Source organism: Dasypus novemcinctus, chromosome 13, assembly GCF_030445035.2.
Source record: "Dasypus novemcinctus isolate mDasNov1 chromosome 13, mDasNov1.1.hap2, whole genome shotgun sequence".
NCBI lineage: Eukaryota > Metazoa > Chordata > Mammalia > Cingulata > Dasypodidae > Dasypus > Dasypus novemcinctus.
Genome location: NC_080685.1, coordinates 33,565,618 through 33,591,657, shown reverse-complemented (window position 1 = coordinate 33,591,657; position 26,040 = coordinate 33,565,618). Strand labels below are relative to the sequence as shown.

The window sequence follows — 26,040 nt, the reverse complement described above, 5'->3', positions numbered from 1 at the left end:
CTCCGTCTCGCCTTTCAGGAATTAGCAATTCAGGCTTTCCAATGCACTGATTTCTTTTCCTCCTAGCAGGGAGCTGGGTAGAGAAAAGGTAAGCATTCCTTAAGGTGCTTCCAGGAAGAAATAATGAAAACAATTAAAATGACATGGAAGTCTTCAAAACTGTTAAAACACTCTATCCAATATGAATTGTCTTAAACTTTATGCATAATTAAAAGAAAAAAGTTCTAGTAAGTGGATTTACTTGATAATTTTGGTGACTTGGTTATTTGCTGAATTGACATCTGGCTAATGGAGCCACCTCCATACCACATCACCTTTCAGACACACCAAGCTCGATAGTGTAGAATCTAAGTAATCATTCAGAAAATGTCATTTAAATATTGCCAACTTTTTCCAGGGGACAGAATACTCCTCCAGAGGATACCTTTGATTAGTGGCCCTAAATGTAGCAGGTCCTTTAATTTAATGTCTATAGAAATCTCTTCACAGAAAAGACAATTCTTTGCATTAATTATGTAATGTATGGGATTCTGTCTCTGATGGATCAACTTGGAAAAGTTCATTAGCAGTAAGGATGGTAGTAAATATCCAGTGAAGAACTTTTTTGTTCTATGATTGCAATAATAAATAGATAGATAATACATTGACTAGAGATTTCAATAATGATATAATGCTAAGTATAAAACAGAGAATAAAATAATTTTACAAATATATCAATTGTCACCTGGCAGAGTTTTGGTTAAGCATGAGGTTGACTATCTTGAACTAGTAAACAAAGACTTTAATCAAGTGCTGTATGAAAACTGTCTGTGAACCAGCATTATTTGTATTAATTTTTAAAATATATATATTAAATATAGAACCTGATGTACGGCTACAGATTTTTATTCTGACTCCCAACATCAATGATTTAGTTTCAGCAAAACAAAAACACTCATCAATTTACATCAAAATGTTTAGTTTGAATATTATTCATTTTATGTTTTGATTTTAGTTATTTTATATATTTTTTCAATTTATAATATAAAAGTTGCATGAGGATAAGAAATGTATACAAAGTTTTGTGTTTGTACATCTTTAAGTAAATTGTAATAAAAATAATTTAAACCAGCATTGGATAATGAGACCTCTTTTCTTTCAAAGAGATCTCTAACAAGCATAACACAATTACAAAACTAACAAATTACAGCAGAAAAGCCACGCATCAGTTTCATTTATGAATGTTTTGTAAAAATCCTAAATAAAATTATCAAACCATTATACATTAAAATATTAATATATCAACTGGGGTTTATTACAGTAGGGCAAGAATGTTTCAATATTAAGAAATCTATTAATGTATTATTAATACATGAAAAGAGAAAAATCATATGATTATACAAGTGCTAAAAGTCAAGTGCTAAAATTTAACATTCATTCTTGGAAAAACTCTTGATAAAATAGGATAGGTACATAATTTTTAACATGATAAAATATATATGCTTCAACCCAAAGGTAACGTCAAGCTAATGAGGAAATTCTAGAACATCTGTATTAAAATTAGAAAAAAATAAGGATATATTTTATCATCACCATTATTTAACATGGTTCTGGAGGTAATATCCAATGCAATTAGACAAGAGAAAGAAATGAAAGCATAAAAAATTGGAAAGAAGACAAAAACTAGAATTATTTGATGATAATATGATTATTTACCTGGAAATTCAAGGGGATCAACTGAAAAACCATTACAAACTGTAGGAAAATGTAATAATGTGGCTTAATATGCATTATATATGTTTTATTTTAAGCAACCAGTTAAAATAAAGACCCCATTTACAATAGCAATACAAATGATAACATGTAATAATTTTAACAAGACATGCCTTTTGACTTTTGGTCTACATGCATATCTTATACAATAAAAATAAAGATTCTGTGTATTACTTGAATTTTGAGAAACCTTGAGATAGTACATTTACTGTGCTTTGTACTAAGCCTGGAATATGATGGTGCTCAAGAAATACTTCCTTCTTTTTCCACCACTCCCTTCTCTACTACCAGCTCGCCCTTAATCTTTTTTTTTTTTTTCCAAATAATGCTCAGGGAAGACCTCACTCAAAAAGGTAACACTTGGAAAAGGACATGAAGGAGAAAAGGGAGGGAGTCCTGTAGTTTTCTGGAGTAAAAAGAGAGAACACGATGAACAATGGCCCTGAGGTAGGAACATGCCTGGTATGCTGAAGAAGCAGGAAGAAAGTCAGTGCCACTGATGCAGAATGACAGAGGGAGAAGGAGAGAATAACAGGCTAGAGAAAAGAGACGGGGACAGTTGGGACAAAGTCCTGTGGGCAACTGAGCTTTGAAAGAACAGTGGCTTTTCCTCAGAGATGGGAAGTCATTGGAAAGTTGGAACTTAGAAGGTGCTTGACCTAAGATAAATATTCACCTCACAGGGTTCTTTTGTAAGCACCAAATATGAAGGGAAAGGATTTTAGATTGCAAAGTGCTGTGCTATAGTGAACCATTTTTATCAGATCATAAACTTTCTTTTTCTATCAGACAGCTTTATCAAACTCTTCTTCAGCACAAAATGGTTGTAAATACCAAAAATAATACTTTCCATTGCTATTATACTGTATATAAGGATGTAGGGAAACTTTTTTTCCTTTAAAATTAAACCACAAAACAATTAGAGTTCAACATGAAATGAAGACTCTGGAAATGCAAGATTAAGGTATTTCCCCAACTTCTTGGTCTGCTTCTCTTTTCCGTCTTCTTGATTTTACTTAGTCATTTCATCTGGTCTGTGGCTACCACTACTGCGTATATGAAAATATTTCATTTGCCTATCACTAACACCCACTCACTCCAAACTCCCAGGTACAATACCAGTTGTTGCCTGAACATTGCTGTATGACATCGTGCCAGCAATAAATAACTTTTCCTAATTTTGATTGAGCCCACCAGGTCTAAGCACTTTAATTTTACTTGTATGAAACTCGTTCAATCTTAAAACCACCACTAAGGATGGTATTATTATTGTCTCTATTTTACATATAAAAGTTAAATAACTAGCTCAAAGTCAAATGTTTAGTAAGAAGGGAAACCAACAGTGGAGCCTAGACACTTTTTTTTTTTTTTTGCTCCAGAACCTATGCACTTCAACACTGCTGCACCACAACAGTTAGTGAGCTTGTTACCGAGATGCAAAACAAAGTCACATCTACTCTCTCCTAGCCCTCCCGCCTATCAGCTGTCACTGTCCTGCTAAGAATGGAAAACAACTTAAATTTCAGTCACCTAGCCTCAAAACTCAAAGTCATCTCTCATGCTTCCCAACCCCAAGGTGGGTCCCCGGTGTGTCCCTGCTTCCCTTCTTGCCAAAATCACTGTGCACAGGCCACAGGGACCCAGCTAAGGATAGGCGGCCTCCTGAACTCTGGGGTCCTGTCTAAGGGCCTTCCCCAGGTGCTCTCCCAAAAGCAGGGATCCTACCCTGCCTCTTTCTCTGCGCCCCAGCAGCTCCGCGCCTCCTCATGCTCCACTCCAAGCCCTCCAACCCCTTACCCTCATCTCCCCTTCCCTAGTGCCCTAAACTAGAGGTAGCAATCTTTACCTGCTCCTCTGCTTCCACCATGGTGCAGCTGGGGAGTCCTCACCCTGAATCTTACATCTGCTGGCCTCTTGCATTTTCCCTAGCCAAAGACCAACCCCTCTCAGTTCTTGGGTAGCCAGCTGGGCTGTGACTTCCTGAAAGTCCTCTACACAAGGCTCTACTTTCTCAGGCATCACTGAACTGTATTTTAGGAAAGCATGTCTCTCCCCTGACCATCCTGCACAGGTCCTGCCTCACCATGGGCATTCCCTAATGAGGGCTAGAAGGAAAGGACGATTAAATCATGTACTAAAACAAAAGATAAGTTCTTAATCTTAGCCACATTCCCATGGATATGAACCCATTTGTAAATAGGACCTTTTGAGGATGTTATTATTAGTTACCATTTGGCCAAATTGAATCAGTGTTGGTCTTAATCTATATTACTGGAGACCTTATAAAGAAAGGAAAATTAGACACAGTCCATAGAAACCAGAAGATGGAGAAGCTACAAGTCAGGAGGACATCAAAGATGTCACCACATAGTGGAAGCAGAGATGCAAGTTAAGGAACCCTATGGATTGCAGCAGGCTATCCCAGAACACTACAGACTGAGAGAAAGTAAGGCCTTGCTGACACCTCGATTTGCGACTTCAAGCCTCCAAAACTATGAGCCAATAAATTCTGTTTAAGCCAACCATTATGTGGTATTTGCCATAGCAGTCCTGGCACACTAAGACAGTAGATCAGAGTTTAGAAGTCTGGCTGAAAACTGAAGGGTTCACCTCCCATTCTTGATGTTCATGTAGCAAGTCACTTGCTCACAACCTGTGGATGAGTAACCCAGGGCGAGCTCTGGCAGTAGGATGGGTCAAGTAGACTTGGAGTCTAGTCCCATCTCCACCTTAAGGAGGATCCCTGGGGTGAAGGATGGTATATAGCTGAGTTCTCCAAGGACCCTTACTACCCCATGGTCTCTGGACTTTCCTGGATCTTCTCATAGATGTTGTGGACTGCCAAGGTCTGCTCAGGGATCCGTGCATGACAGCTGCCCTTCTCAGTGTTGCTCTACAATTGAAACAAGGTTCAGAGTTCTCTTGGTCAAGTACCAGGAATTAGGTAGAAGGGTCAGTCAAGTTTTACTTCCCTCCATGGACTCTGGACTTACGTTGACCTTCTCATAGATGGTGTGGATTGCCAAGGTCTGTTCAGGGATCCGTGCATTGCAGCTGCCCTTCTCAGTGTTGCTCTACAATTGAAACAAGGTTCAGGAGTTCTCTTGGTCAACTACCAGGAATTAGGTAGAAGGGTCAGTCAGCTCTACTTCCCCCCATGTGCTTCTTGTTTTCACCCAGAAGGTTCTGATTCAGGTAAATATTTTCTATCTTGTCTTCTAATTTTCTCTTTCCACTTTCTCAGCTCTTCCTACAACCTTCTTTTCTTAGGGGTTCACCCCTTCCTTCAGGCATTATTTCTATATACCTCACTCCTCCCCTTCTGCTATCAATAAGACTGGATCTGCAACTACATCCACACCTTGTCTCCTTTGCTGGTTCCTTCTTTTCTCTAAACTGGAATGCTTCAAGACTTTGTCCCCTAACTTTTATTTTTTCTAGTTATACTCACTTCCTTAGAGGGACCACCCAGTCTCATGGCTTTAAATAACATCTCAACCCCAAAATCTCCCCAATATGAAACTTCAGTCTGGATATCTCTCTATTTCTATCTCTATCTCTTATCGCTCTCTTTTGAATTCCACAGGACCTTTGCATTTGCTCTGTCCTTGGCCAGACTCCATCCTTCCCCCTCCCCTTGCTCCCCACCCAAGACATCATATCACTCAGTCCCTCATCTCCTTCAGGTTCTCAGTCAACATCTCAGTAAAGTCTTCACTGTCAGCCTTAGTTAAAATTGCATGCCCCAATCTCCCTAACCTCCTTCCCTGTTTTATTTTCATCTTAGCATTTATCATCATCAATTTGCTTATTTATTTTATGTATGAGTGTATATTCTCCAAGTGCAGGAATTTTGTTGCTGGGAATATGAAGGCACTCAATAAATATTTGTTGAACAAATTTGTAAATTGCCTTGGCTGACCTCATAGAAAAGTGCTTTATAAATCTTCAAAACGTCAGGTAAATATATGGTATCATTACTATAATCCACATTTTATAAAAGAAGAAATTGAGGCCCGGGGAGGTAAAATGTCTTTTCTAGCTCAAACAAGAAGTTGATATCAGATCTGTGTCTCAAACCTAGTTCGCCTGATGCTGCTCTATCATGCCATCTGCCCTCCCCAATCTCTTCCCTGTGCTTGTCTCCCTCTGTCCTGGAAGAGTATCCATTTTCTTCATCAGGTTGGATCTCCCCAAGGAAGGGACTGATGGCAGAGCTGAGTTTCTTGGTGAAGATGTCACCTGATTTGTTTTTCTATCCTTCCTTCACTTTTGGGCTTCTCTAGTAGGTGGGTATTGAGGCTTGGGTCTCAAGGAGCTATTTCTTCAGTCTCCTGGGACCCAGGTCAGAGAAGAACATAGCTCAGAAGGGCTGAAATGGGAAGCCGCAATGTAGCAGGCACTAGGGCAGGTGAGGAGAGTGGACAGAGCCCTGGACTGGGAGCAAGGACACTCCTGCTCTGCCGTGTGTTTGCCATGGTTCTCTGGGTAAGTCCCAAAGGTCTTTTCCCCCACTATAAACTGTTGGGATCACACCAGGGGAAAGGTCCTAATATCCTCTGGCTCAATGATCTAGAGTTGCCCCATTTTTAAAGAAATCAAACCATGGAAAGAGTAGAGACCCAGACACTGGCAACTCTTGGGAGTCTAGACAGCAGCTTTATCTGCTTCTATCACTCTTCAGCTGGCAATTCTCAACATGTGGGACCAGCAGTGTCAGCATCACCTGGGAACTTGTTAGAAATGCAAATTCTCAGGTAGTCCCAGACCTACTGAATCAGAAACTGAGGTTTGGGCCCCGCAATGTTTATTTTAACAAGCCCTCCAGATGATTCTGATGTGAACTACAGTTTGAGAACCATTGTTTCTGGAGAAGACCCTGAGTGCCCTCTCCGCCAACTAGTCCTCTCCCTGCTCCTTCTCAGCAGAATCATTTCTCCTGGGACCAGAGCACCACTTTTCACTAAGAGCCAGTAGCCACAGCTGTCTCTGGGACATTTGGATCAGTGGAGGTGAAAAAACCTTTCCACAAAGGGGTGACATTAGTGGTAGGCTCACAGGCAGGTAGAAGGGAGGCACTAGTGTGAGGCAGGGTGGGGGTGCAGGGTGCTTCCCTGGTGCTCCTCAGAACCTGTGTCTGCCCTGCCTGCAGATCTGCTGGTATGCCCTACTCGTACGTCCTGTGGGTCTCCCTCCAGACACGGAGTCCCTTGCAGTCTTGTCTCACCGTGGCCTGTGTCAGCCTGTGGATCATGAGCTCCTTCAGGGAGACCTGGGTTCTAGTCCTTCATCTGCCACTGCCAAGGTGTGTGACCTTGGATCAGTCCCTTGCTTCACTGGGTCTCCAGCCCTCCTCTGTCCTGCTCACTGGTGGTAGCAAGGAACTGGCAAGATTGTGAGTGTGAAGATGGACATGTGAGGCACCTTCACCATCGGTAGGTTCCTTCCTTTGTACCTCAGTCCTTAACATGCTGGGATTACCCAGGCTAAGCAACCATATTGTTGCAACTCAAAACGACCCAGGGACTGCCAGGGAACAGAATACCCTGGATATACTGGAATCCGTGGCCTCTGTGCATGACGACTGACCTGCTTTGATTCCCTTAGACCCACCTGTTGGTGTCTCAGGAAACTGACATCCGTGTAGGGAGGATCCTGGCAGTCAATCCCACATGCCTGCAAGTGAGCATAGTCCTCTGTGGGGAGCACCTGCGCAGCCACTGCTGAGCCCCGCACCACTGGCAGGAGAGCAGGCCCACCTTGGGGGGTGAGTAGAATCAGAGTGAAACAGGGTGAGGACCGCCCTCACTGCCTCGCTGTCGGAGCAGCTCCCAACCCCTGCCCCACTGCTCCCATCCACCACCTTTCTTTTCTGACCATTCACATACCCATCACTCTTGGCATTGTTGTCTTCAACGTGCTCCCAGCCATGACTCACAGGAAAGCTCAGTGAGCCTGTCTGCCTCATTGTCCCCTCCAGGGCTGTCCCTTCTCCCTGGGGTCTCCTCCATCCGCTGCCCCTCCCCCCAGGGTCTCCCCAACACCTGCCTCTCTCAGTCGCTCTCTTTCGCCTCTTCCAGATGCACACTCCAGCTGCCAGGATCGGTATCAGAACCGTGACGAGGATGCCTCCTCTCCAAAGCCATTTGCTCCATGGCGAGCCTAGGGTCAAAGCCTGGTGTCAGAGCTGCCTCAGTCAGGCCTGGTGGGCAGGGATGGGGATGGGAAGCCCTGGCACAGGCCCGTCTCCCAAGTGTGCCTGCTTGCTGCAGCCTTGATGGGTTTCCTCTTCTCTAGTCTTTCTGCACAAAGGCCACTGCCCTTTTAACTCCTCCTCCACCAGGGCCCCCGCACCAGCTCTACCTAGAAGCATGGAGGCTCCCCTGGCCAGGTGTGCCAGTGCTTAACTCCTCAGCTTGCTCCTCCTTTCTCTCCCCAGCCCCCCAGATGAGAACTTCATTCCAAGGGGAAGGGGGGATGAAAGGATCTAGGGTTACCAGACCTCAGAGCATGTTGTCCTCTCTGCTGGGATGTCTTTTTCACACTGTCAGAAGAAAACTCCTATTCATCCTTCAAGGCCGAACAGTTGTTCCTTTCTCTATGACACCTTTCCCAACTCCTGCAGGCGGGTACTCAATTTCTTTTTTATATGCTTGAACCACACTTGGTTATTTGCCTCAATTTCAGCATTTAACAACTGACCACATATTTATAAATTTCTTAGCTGCCACTAGCTAATAATCATTGACATTTACTATGTGCCAGATACTGTGCCAGTAGCTTTACATTGATTAACTCTTCAATTAAAAAAAAAAAAAAAACCCAAAGAAGTAGGCAAAATTATTACCCCATTTTCCAGATGGAAATTAAGTAACTTATCCAAGGTCACAGAGCCAGAATGTGTGGCATGGCACTTAGCTGTGAGGTCCTTGAAGGCAGGCACTTTTCTTAGTTTCCACCTCACCTTGTCCCCGACCCCAGCACATATAGGTATGCACTCGAGGTTTATGGGTTAAAAGCTGAGTGGATGAGTGAGTAAGGAAATGACAGCAAGAGACTGTTCAGATGACAGCCCTAAGTGAGCAAGCATAAAAAGAGCTCACATGAAACTGGAGACAGTAGCTGAGCTCATTCCTACACTTCCTCTTTTGCATCAGTTGTTCTTTCTGTGGAGTCCAAGGGAAGGTGGGAGGTTTCAGATTTTATGAAACCAAGACCCTTGAGGATATGGCTCCTTTGTATGAGTTCCCACCCCCTAGCCCACCCGGGGTGACCCCTTAGGCTAAATGGGAAGGGTGGGGACTGGTCCTGGTGGCCTCAGGTGCTTCCCCCCACTCAGGAGGGCTGAACTAGGGCTCACTTCCTCAGGGTGGTAACCATCCCCAGAAAGGGGATGTCTGGCACGCAGCGAGGAAACGGGGCATCTAGAACCTGAACCCCGGCATGCCTAGCACATCCAGGAAGGGCACCAGAGTCTGGGGAGGTGCTGGGGTAGGTGCTCCGGGGATCATCAGGCTTTACTCCTCAAGTCCTCCTCCCTGCTGCTTGGATTCTGGTGACTAATTCAGTTTTCAAGTCTCCATGATGCTGGGAAAAGGGGTGGCCAGGTAGGGGACACCCACACGCCAGCTCCACTGTAAAACAGTATTTGTGTCCTGAGTGATGCAGCAATCTCCGTATACTGATCTGGTCCAATGTCTGGACCTGCAGGTTTGAGGATTGGCACAAAGACTATGTCCATTCACTTTCAGTTGCCCTGTGTAAACTGCCTTAAAATGTTCCTCAGGCCCATCCCTTTGCCCAAATTCTCCCAGGCTTGGCCCTGTTCTACTCACTCCAGCTCATTTTCATTGCCCTTCCAAGTAGATCACACTCACCCCTCCATGCACAGGTTGTCCCCAGGTCGAAGGTAGCATTCTTCTGGTCCGCTGGGTTGCTGGCCACACAGGTGAGGTGGATGTTCACCTGGCTCAGGGGCAGGCTTAGATTCAGCTTCCAGGAGTTGGAGGTTGGCCCCAGGATCCCTCTTTGCTCCAGCTCCTCAAGAAGCCCATTGCTCAGCCAGGTCACTGTCACATTCTCTGTAGCCTCTGGGGTTGCACACTCCAGCGAGACGTTGCACCAGCCTGATGCCTTGGATGAAGAATGAATCAGAATCTGGGGGTGGGGGATAGGCTCTAAAGTAAGATGGGACAAAAGAGAAACTGAGGTTCAGGATCGGAAGCCCACCCAAGTAGATCAGCCTCTCTCACCCATGGGATGAAGCAGCCAGAGGGAACCTATTTTGTAAACAAAGGCGTGGAGAAGGTACAGTCAGTGTTGTGCACCTGCCTCACACATATGGGGTCCCAGGTTCAATTCCCTTACCTCCTAGGAAAGGAAAGAAAAAAACTGCTTCAGGAAGAACCTGCTCACTCTGCCATAAGGGTTTCTAACTCAGCCCAGGGGCTCTTAACTTCTTGTGATGTGAGAAAAATAAACTTGACTTGCTTAAGCCTTTGAAAATCAAGTTTTATGTTAATTGCAGCCAAACATAGTTCGAACTGATAACGCATGGAAAACAATGAAAAAGGAGAGCTCAATCAGCAAAATCAATAGTACATTTAAAACAAAAAGGCCAATTAAAAAAGAGGACAATGTTAGGTCTGAAAATTTCAAAATAGAAGGCATATGTAAAGCTATATATTAGGAATGAGAATTAAGGAATAACTATAAAAAAGGTATTAAAATGAAAAAGGGGGAAATGGTAAAGACAAATGAGTTTATATGGCTAAGAGTCTTCGAAAAAGAGTTGGGAGGTCATCAGAGGGGTCGTGCTTACACACGTCTCAGCAGAATCCCAAAGACAGCCAAAGTAGATGCAACCCCAGGTACTGGTGCTCCTGAGGGCTACAGAGACAGACAGGTTCTGTGGTCATGGCAAATGGCTCTGGAGTTCAGTGCCATGTCAGTAGGCCCTACTTTGTATTTGTGTTCCTGAGTGTGATGGAGTTGGACTCAGATGCGGCCTTTCTACACATGCTTCTTCTCTCACTTTTACTGAAGTGGTTAGCGCTGGGGTTGGTGTATACTCAGGAAACTTGAATCTCTGGGCTGGCCATGTGCCAGCTGGGCCCTGAGCCTCAGCAGAGTAGCAACTCCTATTCTCTGGTTCATTGGACTTACCCAGGTCAGCTAACAAGGAGGTAAAGATGGGTCAACCACCACACCAGGGAACCGAGAGTGCCTACAACTGCAAGCAGGAGAATAGCATCCGTCAACCATGTGGAATCTAAGCCCGCTCTCAATATAGAGGTGGAGTGTACATCACCATCCCAGGGTCCACAGGATGGAAGAATAAAATATAGATTAGAGTGGACTTACTGGTATTCTGCTATAGAACTATTGTGACTAGTAATGGAAGAAACTATAGCATTGATGTGGAGACAGTAGCCACAGTAGTTGCTGAGGACAGGGAGAGGGAAGAAGAGATGTGATGTGGGGGTACTTTTGGGACTTGGAGTTTTCCTTGATGATGTTGCAGGGACAGATGCTGGACATTATATATCCTGCCGTAACCCACTGAATGGACTGGGAGAATGTAAACTACAATGTAAACTATAATCCATGCAGTGCAGCAGTGCTCCAAAATGTATTCACCAAATGCAATGAATGTGCCACAATGATGTAAGAGGTTGTTGATTGTAGGAGGAGTGGGGAGTGTGGGGTGTGGGGTATATGGGAACCTCTTATATTTTTTAACGTAATATTTTTTGTGATGTATTTTCAGAACAATAAAAATTTTTAACAATTGTTAATGTGTAAGGAAATACTATGTACTAATATATATCAATGTATTTGAAAATGTAAATGAAATACTGTTTTTCTAGGACAATGCAAATGATCCAAATTCCCTTAAGAAAAGGTAGAAAAACTGAATGCACCCATAGCCTTAGTAGACATTGGAAAGATCTTATAAAGGGCACGGAGCACATGTGCTTTTAGGGGTATGATCAAATGGTTAGGAAAATAAAATTCCCATATTATATAAACTGTTCTATTCTTAGAAAAAGCTCATTCTGAAGGGATAATTTAACTTTAATACTCATACCAAACAAGGAGAGTACCTAAAACAAGACAAAACACAACTCACAAATCCACGGGTTAATACCTGTAATCAACACAGAATCTTAAATTCCTAAGTTAAATATTAGTAAATATAATCTAACAAAACATATTGATCATGTTGGATAGTAGAGGAATGCAAGGATGGTATAAATAGGAAAGTTCCTAGTGTAAAATTTACTCCATTAGTAGATAAAAAGAGAGAAGTAGCTAGCATTTATTAGGCAGGTATAGTTTTTCAGGCACTGCCCAAGGGCTTTACATGAACTCCTTTAATCCTCATAATAACCGAAGGAAGTTACATAGATCATCAGCTGTGTCAGCAAAATGAGCCAGGACAGGGGTGGCAAAACTTTTTCTGTAAAGGGCCAGAAAATAAATGTTTTAGGGTTTGAAGTCCACTTGGTCCCTGTCCATCTACACAACTTTAACATTCTGGTACAAAACAGCCAAAGACAACATGTAAACAAACAGCTGCATTCAATACAACTTTATTTACAGAAACAGGCTATTGGAGAAAAATATTTCAGTTACTGGGACATGGAGACTGATGTGCCTATAGATAAAGAAAGAATTTATTAAGAAACTTTCCCAACAGAGGGGGTCTGAAGAACAGACTTCAGCTCCCCCACCAGCATGGTGGGGTCTGAAGAGAGACTTCAGCCCAGTCCTGGAAGGGGGGGACCTGAATTTATACAGAACTTTCCTAGGTGGGGAAATGATAGTTGGTGGGAGGGAGTTGAAGGTCCGAGTGAAGTGTAGGGGCCAATTGGAAGCCCCCAGAGGTGTAACTTTTTCCAGATAGTGACTAGAAGATAGTGGGTTAGGGAGTTATGGTTTCCTAGAATGCTGCAGGAGCAGATGTTTCTTTGTTCTGCAGGAATTTTATCTCCTGCTGATACTCCCATCTTTATTTAACCTGTGGGGAAGTGCCATGCCCTTAGGCACGTAGGCTTATGCGGGATGAGGTTAGCTTTTCCCCAGTGCATATCAGGGGAAACAGCTACAGCTTGTTAATTATTGCAAACCTCTAACACAGGCTATGGGCTCAATTTGACCTGAGATCATAGTTTGCCAAGTCCTGATCTAGAGTAGTTATTGAAAATACAAATTCTTACCAGTTCCCAGGACTCACTGAACCAGTGCTTGGGGAAATTGGTATTTTTAAGCAGCTTCTTTAAAGGACCTGATTTAGGGAATAGATAATAATTGAACTATAATGCCAAATGCAATGTCTATTAAGAAGTGTTCTGAAGCACAGATGGGTGGTTAGAAAGTTTATTCTCTTAGGCATTTAAAGTATTCACTCAGCTTTTGGTCTATATGAATTTTTATTATATATAACCCTTTTCAATGGATAAAGGAATATTATCAGACTTAAATGACCAAAAATCCTGAAAAAAAAGCATGTTTCTGCAAGTATTCTTTAAATATTGCTAAATTCTATTAAGTTTAATACTATTAAGTTAAAGAAAAATTTCCTGAACACTAATTTGCTGAACAAGACACTGTGGTGGGTGCCTTGTTCTCAAGTAGTGAGTAGATCACACCCAAATAACTCTAGCACAAGGCAGAACGAAACTAGTTTCATTAAAGAGAAGAAAACAACTTTGAGAAGGCTCATTTGATGGGGACCGACCAGAAAAGGCTTCACTTAGTTTGTCACAGTTGAGCTGGGTTCTGAAAGGCAAGAAGCCAAGAGGTAAGGAAGAGAGAGAGATAATACTTGAGGAACAATGTACTGGGCTGGAGAGAAGTCTGAAAAGATGGCACAGCATCAGCTGGTGGAGGGCTTCCAATGTCAAGTTAGAACTTGATTCCACAGGTGATGGGAGTAAGCAAGTGTTGTTGGGAGATTTAATCTGAGCACTGGCAGAGTGCCAGGGTATAGAATGAAGGAGAAAGGAAAAGCTAATAGCACCTCTACTTTTCTGTTAATTTCTCTTCTGTTCCAATTTTGTGTTTTTGATATGATTGTCAATCACAACACCCTGACGCTGGTTACAGGAGGGAGTAAAAGTACTAGTCCTAGCCAATCAGAGTAGGCCATTCCCCTGTACAGTGGCCAATCTAGGGGTGGGCATGCAACCCAAACCGAGCCAATCAGAGTGGGCTATTTCCCTGGACAGTGGTCATTCTAGGTGTGGGCATGTGACCCAAACCTAGCCAATTAGAGTCTTTCCCTGAAATTTTCTATGTGGAGTGGGGCAAGAAAGTCCCTTTCTTCTCACATTGGTGGGACCCATAACTGCTCAAGGCCATCTTCTTTTCCTTATGGAGAATCTTGAGATAAATCTGACAGAAGAGAAAGAGAAAGAGAGATAGAAGCAGACATAAAGTGAAGAGACTTTGTGACCCTGACAGAGAATGCCCAACAGCTTCTCTTCTCCTATGAACAATTCCAAAGGAACTCATTTCCTGAGCTTAGATCCCCTGAACTTTATATTTCTTTACAATTTTTAGGACATCAGAAGAGATGTAAAAACTCCTTGAACAGGATTGTTTGATTTACCTGGTTTTAGGCTAACTTACTTAAGGTAAACTGGGAGTCAGACACCTGCTTAGGGCATGATCCCATACCTTACCATACACGCAGAGCATGAAGGCTTCCTCCCGGGATATTCCTGAATGGAATTTGATTTTCGCTGTGTATAGTCCACTCATTTCCATAGTGAGATTACTGATGTTCAAAAAAGCAGTCTTTGTCAGGTTGAATTTGTGCTTGTATTTGTCTGAAAAGCTATACCAATCAGGTTTAACATCAGGCTTCCACGTCACCAGTAACTGTTGTATCTTGGAATCCCATTTCCACTCAATCTCTCGGATGTTAGGGTCCAAGGAGGAGTTCAGCTGCAGCTGGACAGATTGCCCCACAGTGCTGTTAAATGTGCAGGGGGAACTGGGATGTTTGACATTCTGGACACCTGGGAAAGGAAGAGCTAAAATTGGAGAAAGCACTGAGAAAACATTCATGTCATATCTATTATATATTTTCACATCACATTAATTTGATATTTATAAAAGAGAATTATCTCCATTTTTTCAGACAAGGAAATAGAACTTCAGAAATAATTTGATGTACTGATGTAGAATATGGCGTTCTGATTCAAAGCCATGTCTGTCACCCTCCCAGATTTATGCTCTTTCCTTCCCTTAAAACTTGCACCCAACATGACCCTTAATTCAATTTCAGGAAAAAGAAACTGAAAATATTAAAGTTGACATATGATAATTCAGTTTTCCCACTGTACACACTGGGAGAATATCATCTAGTTTTCTCTGCTGCACTATTTTTCCTCAACCCTCAGCAATATGGCTTCTGTCCCATCACTCCTCTGAAAATGCTTTTGCTTAGGACACTAATAATCTCCTAATTATCAAATATAATTATCACCATTCAATCCAATTCTTACAGGAGCATCTTGTGGCATTGGACACCATTGACTATTTTTTCTTTCTTGACACTCTACCCTACCCCTTTGATACAAATTTTACTGCTCTAGGCCCTCAGCCCACCTTCTTTCAATAACTATTTCATGAGCTAGGCACTGTTGAGGTTGCTGGGAATACAGTAGTGAACAAGCAGACAAGGTCTCTGCTCTCCTGGAGCTTCTATCCCAGTAAGTGAGAGTCTTAAAAAGAAACAAGTCAAAACAAATGGTTTCAGATAATTTAACTGCTATGAAGAAAATGAAAAAGAATGTCACAAATTTCATTTCTGTTGACTGGCATCTGAACTTCCTTCTCATATTTGTGGAATTTTCTCCTTTATAAGTCAGAGCCAATCTCACACTATACCTTCTAACCAAGAGCCCTGACTGACACCTAGGCCAATGAGATGGAACAGTGGTGGTTTGGTGGACATGCGGGATGGAGAAGGGTCATTAAGAAAGGATCCTAAGAGTTGTAACAATTAGGTTGAGTCCGAATTGTGACAGAACAAAGGTTCTGATGCAGAAATAAGCTTTCTCATTTCTGGAGTTCTGCAGTTGGAGCAGAATAAGAGAAGAGATTTGTCAACAGAAGACGGAAAGACAGGGAAGGTTTGTAGGATGTGTAGGGAGTTTGGGTTTACTCTGCATGCATCAGGAAGCCACTGTATGGCTGTAAGCAGTGGAGTAATATCAGAGGATTTACATTTGTAATGATCACTTTAGATACCTTGTAGAGAATGGTTTATAGAGGGCAAGGGTGGAAAAGGATTCCAGTTAGGAGTCCCTTGCACTATGGTAAGTAAGAGAAGGATGGTGGCAGGGGATGAGGACAAGTGGAGAGATTCAGGATAAATTTTAGAGGTAGAGCTGACAGGGATGTCTGGTAAGGAGACGTCAGAGAGAAGAAAAGGGAACCAAGGATAACTTCTAGGGTGGAAGCTGGCAACATTTATTGAATTGGTAAAGCCTGGGGAAGGATCAGGTTTGAGGTGAGCATATGTGTAAATCAAGAATTCAATTTTAGATGTATTAAACTCTGCCTTCCCAAAGCAAAAGTGAAATAGGCAATAAAGTAGGGGTCTGAAGCTCAGAGGAAAGGTCTGGGCTAGAGAAGTGACCATCAGCACAGACATGCTATTCAAAGCCATGGGATCAGCTAAAAATCATCTCGGGGGGAGATTTCAGTTTGAGAAAAGAAGCCGGCTGGCACAAACCATTAGAAGAGTAGGGTTCTCTAAAGATGAAATGAGAAGGAGCAGCCAAAGGCATAGGAGGGTGTAGCAGTTTGATATAATTGATGAATTCCAAAAAGAAATATTGGATTATGCTTGTAATCTGATCTGCACCTGGGCATGATTGAGTTATGATTAAGAACGTTGCATCCCCACCCCTTGGTGGGTGGGGCACACAGATAAAAGACATGGTGAAGAACAGAGTTGGGGATTTCTGATGATAGAGTTTGATGCTGAAGACCTGGGAAGTCAGCATCCAGAGGAAAGAGAAGCCAGCACCAGGAAGGAAGGAACATTGAACCCAGAGAAAAGCAAGCCCCAGGAACGTAGGAACCCAGGAAGCCTGAACCCTCACAGACGTCGGCAGCCATCTTGCTCCAAATAGACTGGTGAGGGAAGTAACTTATGCTTTATGGCCTGGTATCTGTAAGCTCCTACCCCAAATAAATACCCTTTATAAAAACCAACCCATTTCTGGTATTTTGCATCAGCACCCCTTTGGCTGACTAATAGAGAGGGAAACCAGGCAAGTATGATATTGCAGACACCAAGGAGAGTGTTTCCAGAAGGAAGGGTGGTCAACTGTGGCAGTACTGCTGAGTGGTGAGGGCAGGCTACCTTCCATTTTCATTTTACTCTTTGGCAGTTTGAAAATTCTTTTGTGCTTCTCCATTCCAATAATACTGACCTTTCTAACACATATTTTTCTACTGTCACATTAAAAGATTCAAATGATACCCCACAGTCCCCCATCTTCAATTTTCCACCACTCACCACCACCCAGGTAGGATAAAGCATACTAGCCCACTTTCTCTGCCCATCCCAGAGTCTCTTATGAACTCTCACCCCTTGTCCTGCAACGTCCTTCCAACTAGGAGGTTTTGCTGAGGTAGTTAAGACTTGTGATTCCAGACCTTTGTTACACTTTCCCTAAAAATATGACCCCTTATTTCAAATTTATCACTTAAATTAGAAGCTTCTAGTCCCATTACCATCATCCATTGTGGTTTAATGACATTCATTGTGTGGTTCACTGCTTACCGCCATTTGCTCTTTGTTTTTCACTTCTCTTGAGATCTCTGATATGGTTAAATTGTTGTTTGATGGAGCAATTTCTAGAGGATTTTCTCTAATGGGCTCCATGGGTCATCTATTCTCTGATTCCTTACTTAGCTGCTAATATCTTCCTCTTACCCTGACAGTGATATTTGGCTGATTTGCAAGGATTTGTGGGTTGCTGTCCTAGCAAACTAAAACAATGTTTAGTTTGCTAGACTGCTGAAAGTGGATACTACAAAATGGGTTAGCTCTTAACAATGATAATTTACTAACTTAGACTTTTGAGGCTGATAAAAATGTCCAAATCTAGGCCTCATCAAGGCTATACTTTCCTTCCCAAAGGCACACAGTGGCATCTCCTGGCCTCCCCCTTCTCTCCAGTAAGAGGATTAAGACCCATCCTGAAGAGGTCAGTCGTATCTTAACAAAAGTTGCCTCATCTTAAGATCCTATTTAAATAGGCTCACACCCACAGAAATGGATTAACTTTAAGAAAATGCTTTGCTTTTTTTTAAATTGAAATAAAGTTTACTTTTTTAAAAATTGCTTTCCTGGGGTACATTTAGTTTCAAACCAACATACCTGATAATATATAGATGCCATTTCATTGTCTTCAGGCTCCAGTATTACAGTTTAGAAGCATGATCTGATCATTTTTCCTTTCAAAATATGTTTCCTTTGGAAGCTTTTTAAGTTTTGTTTTTCTTTTTGTTGTAATTATAGCTGGATATGCTTAAGTATGTGTTTTCTCAATTTAAAAAAATATCTACTTGGAACTTGAGGAGTCCTTTTAGCATTCTCTCAGAACTCAGGGAAATCTCCTGCTAGTTCTGTAACATCAGTCCTCCTTCTGTTCTTTGTTATCCTTTTGGAATTTCCATTATTCCCATATCAGATGTCCTGGCTTTGTCTTCTAAGTTTCTAATAGCCCCCTTCTTTTTCCATTTCTTTGAGTTCTGAGTCTGTTTTTGAGATATTTTTTTCTCTTGATATCCCAGGCCACTATACTATTGACAGTATCACTATTTTTTTTTTAAGTATGTCTGCAGACTTTTAAAAATCTTAAAATCATGCCTTTTGGTTTAAAAAAGTCTGGAACAGTTTCCAATTGATGAACTTGTAAGTACTTTCCAACTTTTTTTCCCCTTTAAATATACAAGTTGCAAATATTTTTGCTAATTTGTATAGGAAAATACAATGACTGTGTATAGTCATTTTTGCCACGTAGAAAATTTTTATTTTTATGTTGTCAAATCTATCAATCTTTTCTGGTTTCAGAGGGTTTTTTTATTGTTTGTTTTTGTAAAACTTAAGCTGCTCCTACTCTTGGTTATTGAAAAATTATCTCATGATTTTTTTCCTTTTTCACATTTAAATCTTTAGTACATGTGTAATTTATTTTGGTATTATATGTGGTGTAAATCTAACTTTATTTTTTCCTGATGGTTAACCAGTTGTCTCAAAGCCACTTACTGTATCTATTTCTGGACTTTCTATGTCAATTCACAGAAACTCATTCTATGCTACTTTCATAATTACAGTTTCATGATGTATTTTAATTTCGGTATAGTTACTCCCCTGTATTATGCTTATCTTTTCAGAATGTTTTGGATGTTCTTGTTTCTTATTTTTCCATGGAAAGAATCAGCTTGTCTAGAACAAAACAAAACAACAGCAACAAAAAATCCTGTTGGTAGTATTTACAGAGATCACATTAAATCTATAGATTAACATCAGGAGATTTGATTTCTTTATGATTTAGTTTTCCTATTGGAGAACATGCTATGTTTTCTTTTGTTTCATGAATTACTCTTTGTTCTTCAGTAGCATTTTTAATGTATCTTTCATACATTTCCTGTTTTGTTTATTTTTAGGGAATCCTCTGGGGGCCAGGGATTAAACCAAGGACCTCATGCGTGGGAAGCTGGCCCTCAACCACTGAGCCACATCGGCTTCCCTGGGTTGTTTTTTTCATTTGTTTTGCTTGTTGTTTGTTTTTGTTTTTTCGGAAGGCACCAGGAACCAAGTGGGAGGTGGGCACTCTACTGCTTGAGTCACATCTGCTTCCTGTAAATATTTTCATATACTCTGTCGGGGTTTCCAAGTAAAGAAATTATCTTTATGATAACATAAACTTCTCCATTCAAATTTTTATGCTTCATCTCTTTCTTGGGTCTTACTTTGTAAACTAGTATCTCTTAATAATGTTAAATTATAGTTGTGAAGGTGGAATTATCTGTATTATAAACATTGGTTAGAATTAATCTGTGAAATTTCCTGGACCAGGTACTTTTTTAAGAACAGCTCTTTGACCATTTAATCTGTTTTGTTTTGTTTTTTTAATAAGGAAATCGATCTGTTCAGATTTTCTTTCCTGTGGAGTCTCTTGTGGTAAATTATATTTTCCTAGAAAATTAGCCATTTCATACAGTTTTTCAAATATATTTGTACAACGTTGAACAAAATAGTCTTTATATTTGTTTAACTTCTATTGTATCTGTGGTTTTGTTTCCACTTTTTAATTTCTTCTTTTGGGTATTTATGCTTTCAAGGAAGGATTTTTGAACGATTAGAGACACTAAATCATGCTTGTTTGTAGGTGGGAATGATTTAAGGGTTTTATTTCTTTCTGACAAAACACTTAAAGAAGGGGGCAGTTGTTCCTCTCAAAATAATGTTTGGTCTTTTGAATGGGAAACTAATGAAAGAGAAAGCAAGTGACCAGGGTTCACAAAAAGGAGGGAATAAAGAAATTTCCAGAAACTGAAAACTGCTATTAAGAGGAAGGCAAGAGCTTTACACATCAGTGAAACTCTACATGGTCTGGAATATATCTAAGCACTGGCTCCCTCCTGTTCTCTCTCTCATCTCTCTCACTGTCTTTGATATTTAAAGAAATGTATTAAGATATTTCTCACAGGCTACAGAAAAGATTCCCATGAACAGGGAGATAGAGTTCCCAATTTACAGCAAAATTTAGAAAAGTCAATAGAATGAAGTTGGCACCACAATCCTTATAAGATCCAGAATTCTGGTTTCCAGTTCTGTTCCACCTGTACTTCTGGTGCCTGTAAATCATAAAAGAAAAGGAACAAATCCAGTAATGACTCAAACACTAGACTAAAGTTGTGGAATTATAGCCGTGCTGCCTTATGCAGCCCATCATACACTAACACATCCTGTGTGCCCTGCCTTGAGGACACATGCAAATACACATCTATGAAATTTTCCCTTGCAAACTTTTAAGATTAAATATGATGATAGGATGCTGTAGCAGTTTGATATTACTGATGAATTCCAAAAAGAAATATTGAATTATTTTGTAAACTGATCTTTTCCTCTGAGCATATTCGATTATGTTGGATTTATAGGTTTACTTGATTAAATAATTATGTAAACCTCTTGTGCCAGTAGGGCATTGAGTCCCTACCCTTTGGTGGGTGGGAATTCACCAGTAAAAGGCATGAAAAAGGACAGAGTAAAGGATTTTTGATGTTGGAGTTTTGCTTTAGAGTTTGATGCTGGAATCTTGAGCTGAAGCCTGGGGAAGAGAGGACCTGAGTCAGGAAAAGAGCACAGAGGATTAGAGATGGGTCCTTAGACAAGGCAGAAACCCCAGGGAGACAGAGCCATTCGCCTGATAGTCTACAGCTGACCCTGTGGAGAAAACAGAGGAGCTGAACCCAGAGAGAAGCAAGGCCTGGGAAGAGCAGGCAGATGTTCCCAGCCGTCTTACTCCAACACGTGGAAATAGACTCTGGTGAGGGCAGTAACTTATGCTTTATGGCTTGGTACCTGTAAGCTCCTACCCCAAATAAATACCCCTTTAAAAACCAACCTATTTCTGGTATTTTGCATTAGCACCCCTTTGGCTGACTAATACAGATGCCAACTGCTTTAGATTAAAAAAAAAAAATTTTTTTTCAGGATTTGTTATGTCAATGTTTTAGGGATAAAAAGGACCCTGTGGGTAGGAGCACCCAGCCACCTCCCGCCTCCCCACAGGCCCCATCACGTGGAACTCCAGGCAGCCAGGGTCTGGCTGTTGTAAATCTGCTAAGGATTGCAGAGGTTCTTAAGAAGGGGTCTGTGAGCTTGAATTGTAATTTTTAAAAAACATTATTCTTGTGGGAACGTGTTGGTGCAGGTGCGATATATTTATCAAATAATACACAGTATAGTGTGGACTTAGTTAGGGATTTATGGTTTTCACCTGACTGGGAAACCAGTCCATGGAACAAATAAAGGTCAAGAGGCCCTGAAATAGAGGAAGGCTGATGCCAGCTTTGCTAAGGCAGAGACAGCTGCATCTCCCCTTCTGAAGGGCTTCCGGCTCTCAGTGGTTGTTGGGCAACCTAAAGCTAGAGGCTGAGTCGCTTCCTGTTTACCCCTTCCCCAGCCACAGGGAAGGCTTTTTCTTATCAGAGGTTGATCACGAATGCTATAATGGCAGAAGAGTGGGTCTGGGATCCTGGAGGAGCCAGCCACGTCTTAAGGGAAAAACAGCTGTGCTTCCTGAACTAATCACTGACCCCTAAAACTCCAGGACTCAGACCACGACATGACAGCATTTTGAATAGGGAAAGGAAAGGAAAGACAGGGGAAGCGCTAAGGCACAACTGTTTCCCTATTAAGAAAAGTCAGGGGAATAATTTTCCTCGAGGATAGAATAGAAAGGGACTGACAGAAGTTACGAGAGAAGACTAGTTTCTTTTAAATAGCTGCATTGGGGAAGCTTGCTCCACACCCCCCTCCCCTCCTTGATTAGGAGGCTCAGCGGTCAGTGTGGGAGCAGGAGAGGATTAGGAGGGCGAGGACAATGTAGTGCTCAGAAAGATCTGTCCTCACAGCCTGAGTCTCCATCTCTCTGAAATCTGAGGCAGAACTTTTTCTTGGAGACTGATGGAATCTCAGCTGTTTTCGTATTAGCCCTGGTATCTCAGACAAGTTAACTGGCCTCTCTGAGCCTGGGTTTCCTCAAATGCAAAACAAAGAGTAGTCCCATCTACTTAGCAAGGCTTATGTGTAAAGTGAAATTCACAACATACATTACAGTGCATGAGTACTTGGGGAGGGGCAGCGTCTTCATTTTCTTGGCACTTCCCACCTCATTACCCTTCCCAACTCCACATGTAATATATGAGATAATATATGTAACATATTAGTACAGCTCCTGCATATGGCAGACGCTCAAACACATTTGTTCCTGATGTTCTTTCCAACCAAGTCTTTTCCATCTTCTCAGCTCAAGAAAACTTTCTCAGCCACCCAACTAACATTGTTTACCTAGAGCAGTCATTGTCACCCCCATAATGTTGCAACTAGTTCACATTTAATTTAACCTCTAATTTATTCATTATTATAACTAGACCAAAATGAATGTCTTTGTGCATAAGCCTATTTGCATGGTGAATGCTTTCCTTAGGGTAGGATCCCAAAAGTGGAATTATCAAGGAAAAAGGTATGAGGATTTTACATGTTTTGTCACATCAAATGGATTGCCAAGGAGTTTTTTACTCACTTAAAAACTGCCTATTACATAAGAAAGTGCCTGTCTCATTACCCCATTGCCAATACAGAGTTTTCACTAAAAAGGAAAAAAAGTTAATTTGATAGGCAAAACATGATATCCAGGTTTCTTAATTTGCATCTATTTGCTTACCTGTGAGGGTGACTATCTTTCAGGCTTATCTTATGTATTTTTTTCTTTATGCTGATCATGTCATTTGCACATTCATCAACAGTGGTAGTTCTCTTATTGATTTGTAAGAGGGACCTAACTTTTTCAAGAGTGCCTACACTGGCTGCTGTTGTGTAGGGGGTGGGGTAGGGAGCATGGGAAAATACTCCATCCCTGTGTTTCCACAACCCCCTTGAAGAGAAACCTTTTGTTTATTTTTCTTTTTAAATTGTTGGACCATATGAAACTGAATTATGACACAAGGAGCCATGCTGCTCTTTTCTTTTACAGTATTTAACATGCAAATTTTTCAAGGTAGAAAAGTAATACATTACATCCCTACAATGTCCCAGTGTCAAACACTGCTAGGAGTATGCACTATTTCATTTAATCCTCCGAATAACACTGAGACCTAAAAATTGTATCCATTTTACAGTTGAGGAAACTGAGGATCAGAAAAGTATATGCCCCAGGGTGACTTGCCCAAACAAGAGTTTAAGGGCAGAAAGTGGCAGAACTGGAATTTGAGACCCAGTGGGTCAGACTGCACAGCTCAACCTTTCCTTCCTGACATGGGATTTTGTGGACAAGGGCAGGGAGCTGTGGACAAGGGCAGAGTAGCAGCCTGGTTCACAGGAGGCAGTGTTCTCAATATATATCCCCCACCTAGTGTCCTTGGAAGCAGCTTCTAACCACACAGGAAGGGCACCCTCAGATAGGAGAGGGACAGTCCGATAACCCCCACCCCCACCCCAGCCAACTCAACCCTCATCCCCTCACCCACACTACTGCTGGCACACAGTTCACCTGGGCTGAGTGAAGCACGGGAGGGAAAGCTGTCCTGACCCCTCCCTCAGCCTGGCAGTGAAGGAAGAAAGAAGGCGGGAGGGTTGGGTAGGGGATGGAGAGAAGATCCTCCTGAGATTCTCTCTGCCAAAGCAACAGGGAACTTGGGGGCAGAGTTCAACCCTGTGAGTTCACAGCTGTAGTAGCCACGCAGAACAAGTACACTTTCCTTTCCAAGAGAGGTTTGATGGTCATTTTCCTCTGCTGGGGACTGGTAACTTGCAGCCATCTCTGAAAAGCCTTAGTCCCTTTTTCCTCTCCCTCAACGCTTAGAGGCACTTGAAGTATCAGGATGCTGATACCACGGAAGCTCCAGCTGCCGCCTGTCTCCCTCTCACCTGACTCCTCAGCCTCCGGCCGGGCCCTCCCTGGAGCAGCCCCATCTGCCCCACTACTCACCAAGAAGAAGGCTGATTTGAAGCATCAAAAGCTGGGGGAACAACCAGCTGCTAAAAGACTCCATTACTGCCTGTGAGTATGAAAACTGGCTCCACCCATCCCTCAACCCACCCTTCAGCTCCAATCTCCTCCCCTGAAGTCTCCTCCTACGCTAGAAGCAATTTCCTGCCTTTACCCAAATGAAACACAAATAAAAAAGAAATTGATTTTTTTCTGATGATAAAAATAACCCATTATATATATATACATAAAAAATTTGGAAAGCTCAAAATTGTACAGAAAAATAAAATCACTTGTAATTGCTCCACAGAAAGGTAACCACGATATATCTTCTCATATAGTTCTCTTGGATATATTTGTTTCTCTGTGCATTTTAAAATAAAATAGTTTTTCTCTATCAAGTAGTAGTCTCCAAAGTGGGCTAAGTGAGAAGATCCATTGTGGTAGGAAAGAAGAAATAGAAGAATGTCTATATTTTTATTTACAAGTAGAAAGAAACCCTTCCTAATATTTAATATTTGGATTTTTTCTGGCACCCTGACCTGGTCAGTTTGTCAGGCAGTAGCGCATGTGGGAACTACCCCCAAGAGATCACTTCCCGATGCCTGCTCTGTAAGGGATATAGATATCACTGGACTAACATGTAAATGGGATTGAATTATTTAAAAAGTTTTCCTCCCAACATTTAAAGATTGAAGGTAATGCAATGATTTTGAATGTAAATTCCCTTTTTTCAATTTCTTCACTAATAAAATTTCCTTCAAATGAAAAAAGAGCTTGAGTCTATTGTCCCTCTAATTATCAATACTATAAATAGAATGAGATCTATTTTGTCCCCATGTTAGATGAGATTGCACATGTTTTCTCTCTCTCTACCATTTCTTGGGTTTTGTTGATATACTTTGGAGCTTAATAAACAGTTTATGATTGCTGAATCTTGTTTACTTTATGTCTTCTCTTTCAGAAGTTTAAAAATATTTGCGTTACAAGTTTGACTCTCCAGAAGCTTAAGAGGAGTGAGGAATGAGCTGAACTACAGCCAAGCTCTAGTTTCCTTAAGAAAAAATAAATAAAAAGAGCCTCAAAGAAAGGATTCATATGTCCTGGAACTGGAACTGGATCTGGAAAAATCTCAGAAAGGTGGAAGCTAGGAATATGTAGACTGCTAACATGTTTCCTCTGTTTTGGAGCAATGGTACAACAAACATTTATGTCAGTTAGAAATTACCTTTGGCTTCTAGTGACAAAGACCTAATCATGGTGAACTAAACAAATATAAGCTGGTTTTTTCTTGTGTCAAAAAGAAAAAAAAAATCCAGAGTGGAGGAATGATGCCTCTATGAAGCATCAGGGTCCCAGGTTCCTATACTGTTCTCTTCCTTAGTGTGTGTTTCCCATCTTCGAAGTCACAAAATAATTCTAGCAATCATGTACATATTCCAGACACCAGGAAGGAAAAAAGAGGATTTCCCTCAAGTCCCACCCAACATCATCTGCTAACATTTCCTTGACCCTACTGCATCCAAGAGAGCCT

At 41.6% G+C, this 26,040-nt stretch overlaps 1 protein-coding gene across 3 annotated transcripts; it reads right to left on the bottom strand.

Annotated features, from left to right (window-relative positions):
* Positions 1–869: 869 nt before the first annotated feature.
* Positions 870–24,602, bottom strand: LOC131280900 (SLAM family member 9-like). 3 transcript variants are annotated; one of them, XM_058309928.2, is made up of 7 exons: positions 24,507–24,602; positions 14,442–14,795; positions 9,630–9,929; positions 7,801–7,914; positions 7,366–7,511; positions 4,746–4,826; positions 870–4,645 (listed from the first exon to the last, which is right to left on the bottom strand). In XM_058309928.2, the coding sequence occupies exons 1-7, from the start codon at positions 24,568–24,570 to the stop codon at positions 4,541–4,543; spliced, it is 1,164 nt and encodes a 387-aa protein (XP_058165911.1). In that variant the 5' UTR covers positions 24,571–24,602; the 3' UTR covers positions 870–4,540. The 3 variants fall into 3 exon arrangements, with proteins under 3 accessions (XP_058165911.1, XP_058165912.1, XP_071063592.1); XM_058309929.2 differs by having other exon boundaries at positions 14,442–14,780; positions 24,507–24,587; XM_071207491.1 differs by having other exon boundaries at positions 9,630–9,885; positions 14,437–14,780; positions 24,507–24,580.
* Between the last annotated feature and the right edge of the window lie 1,438 nt (positions 24,603–26,040).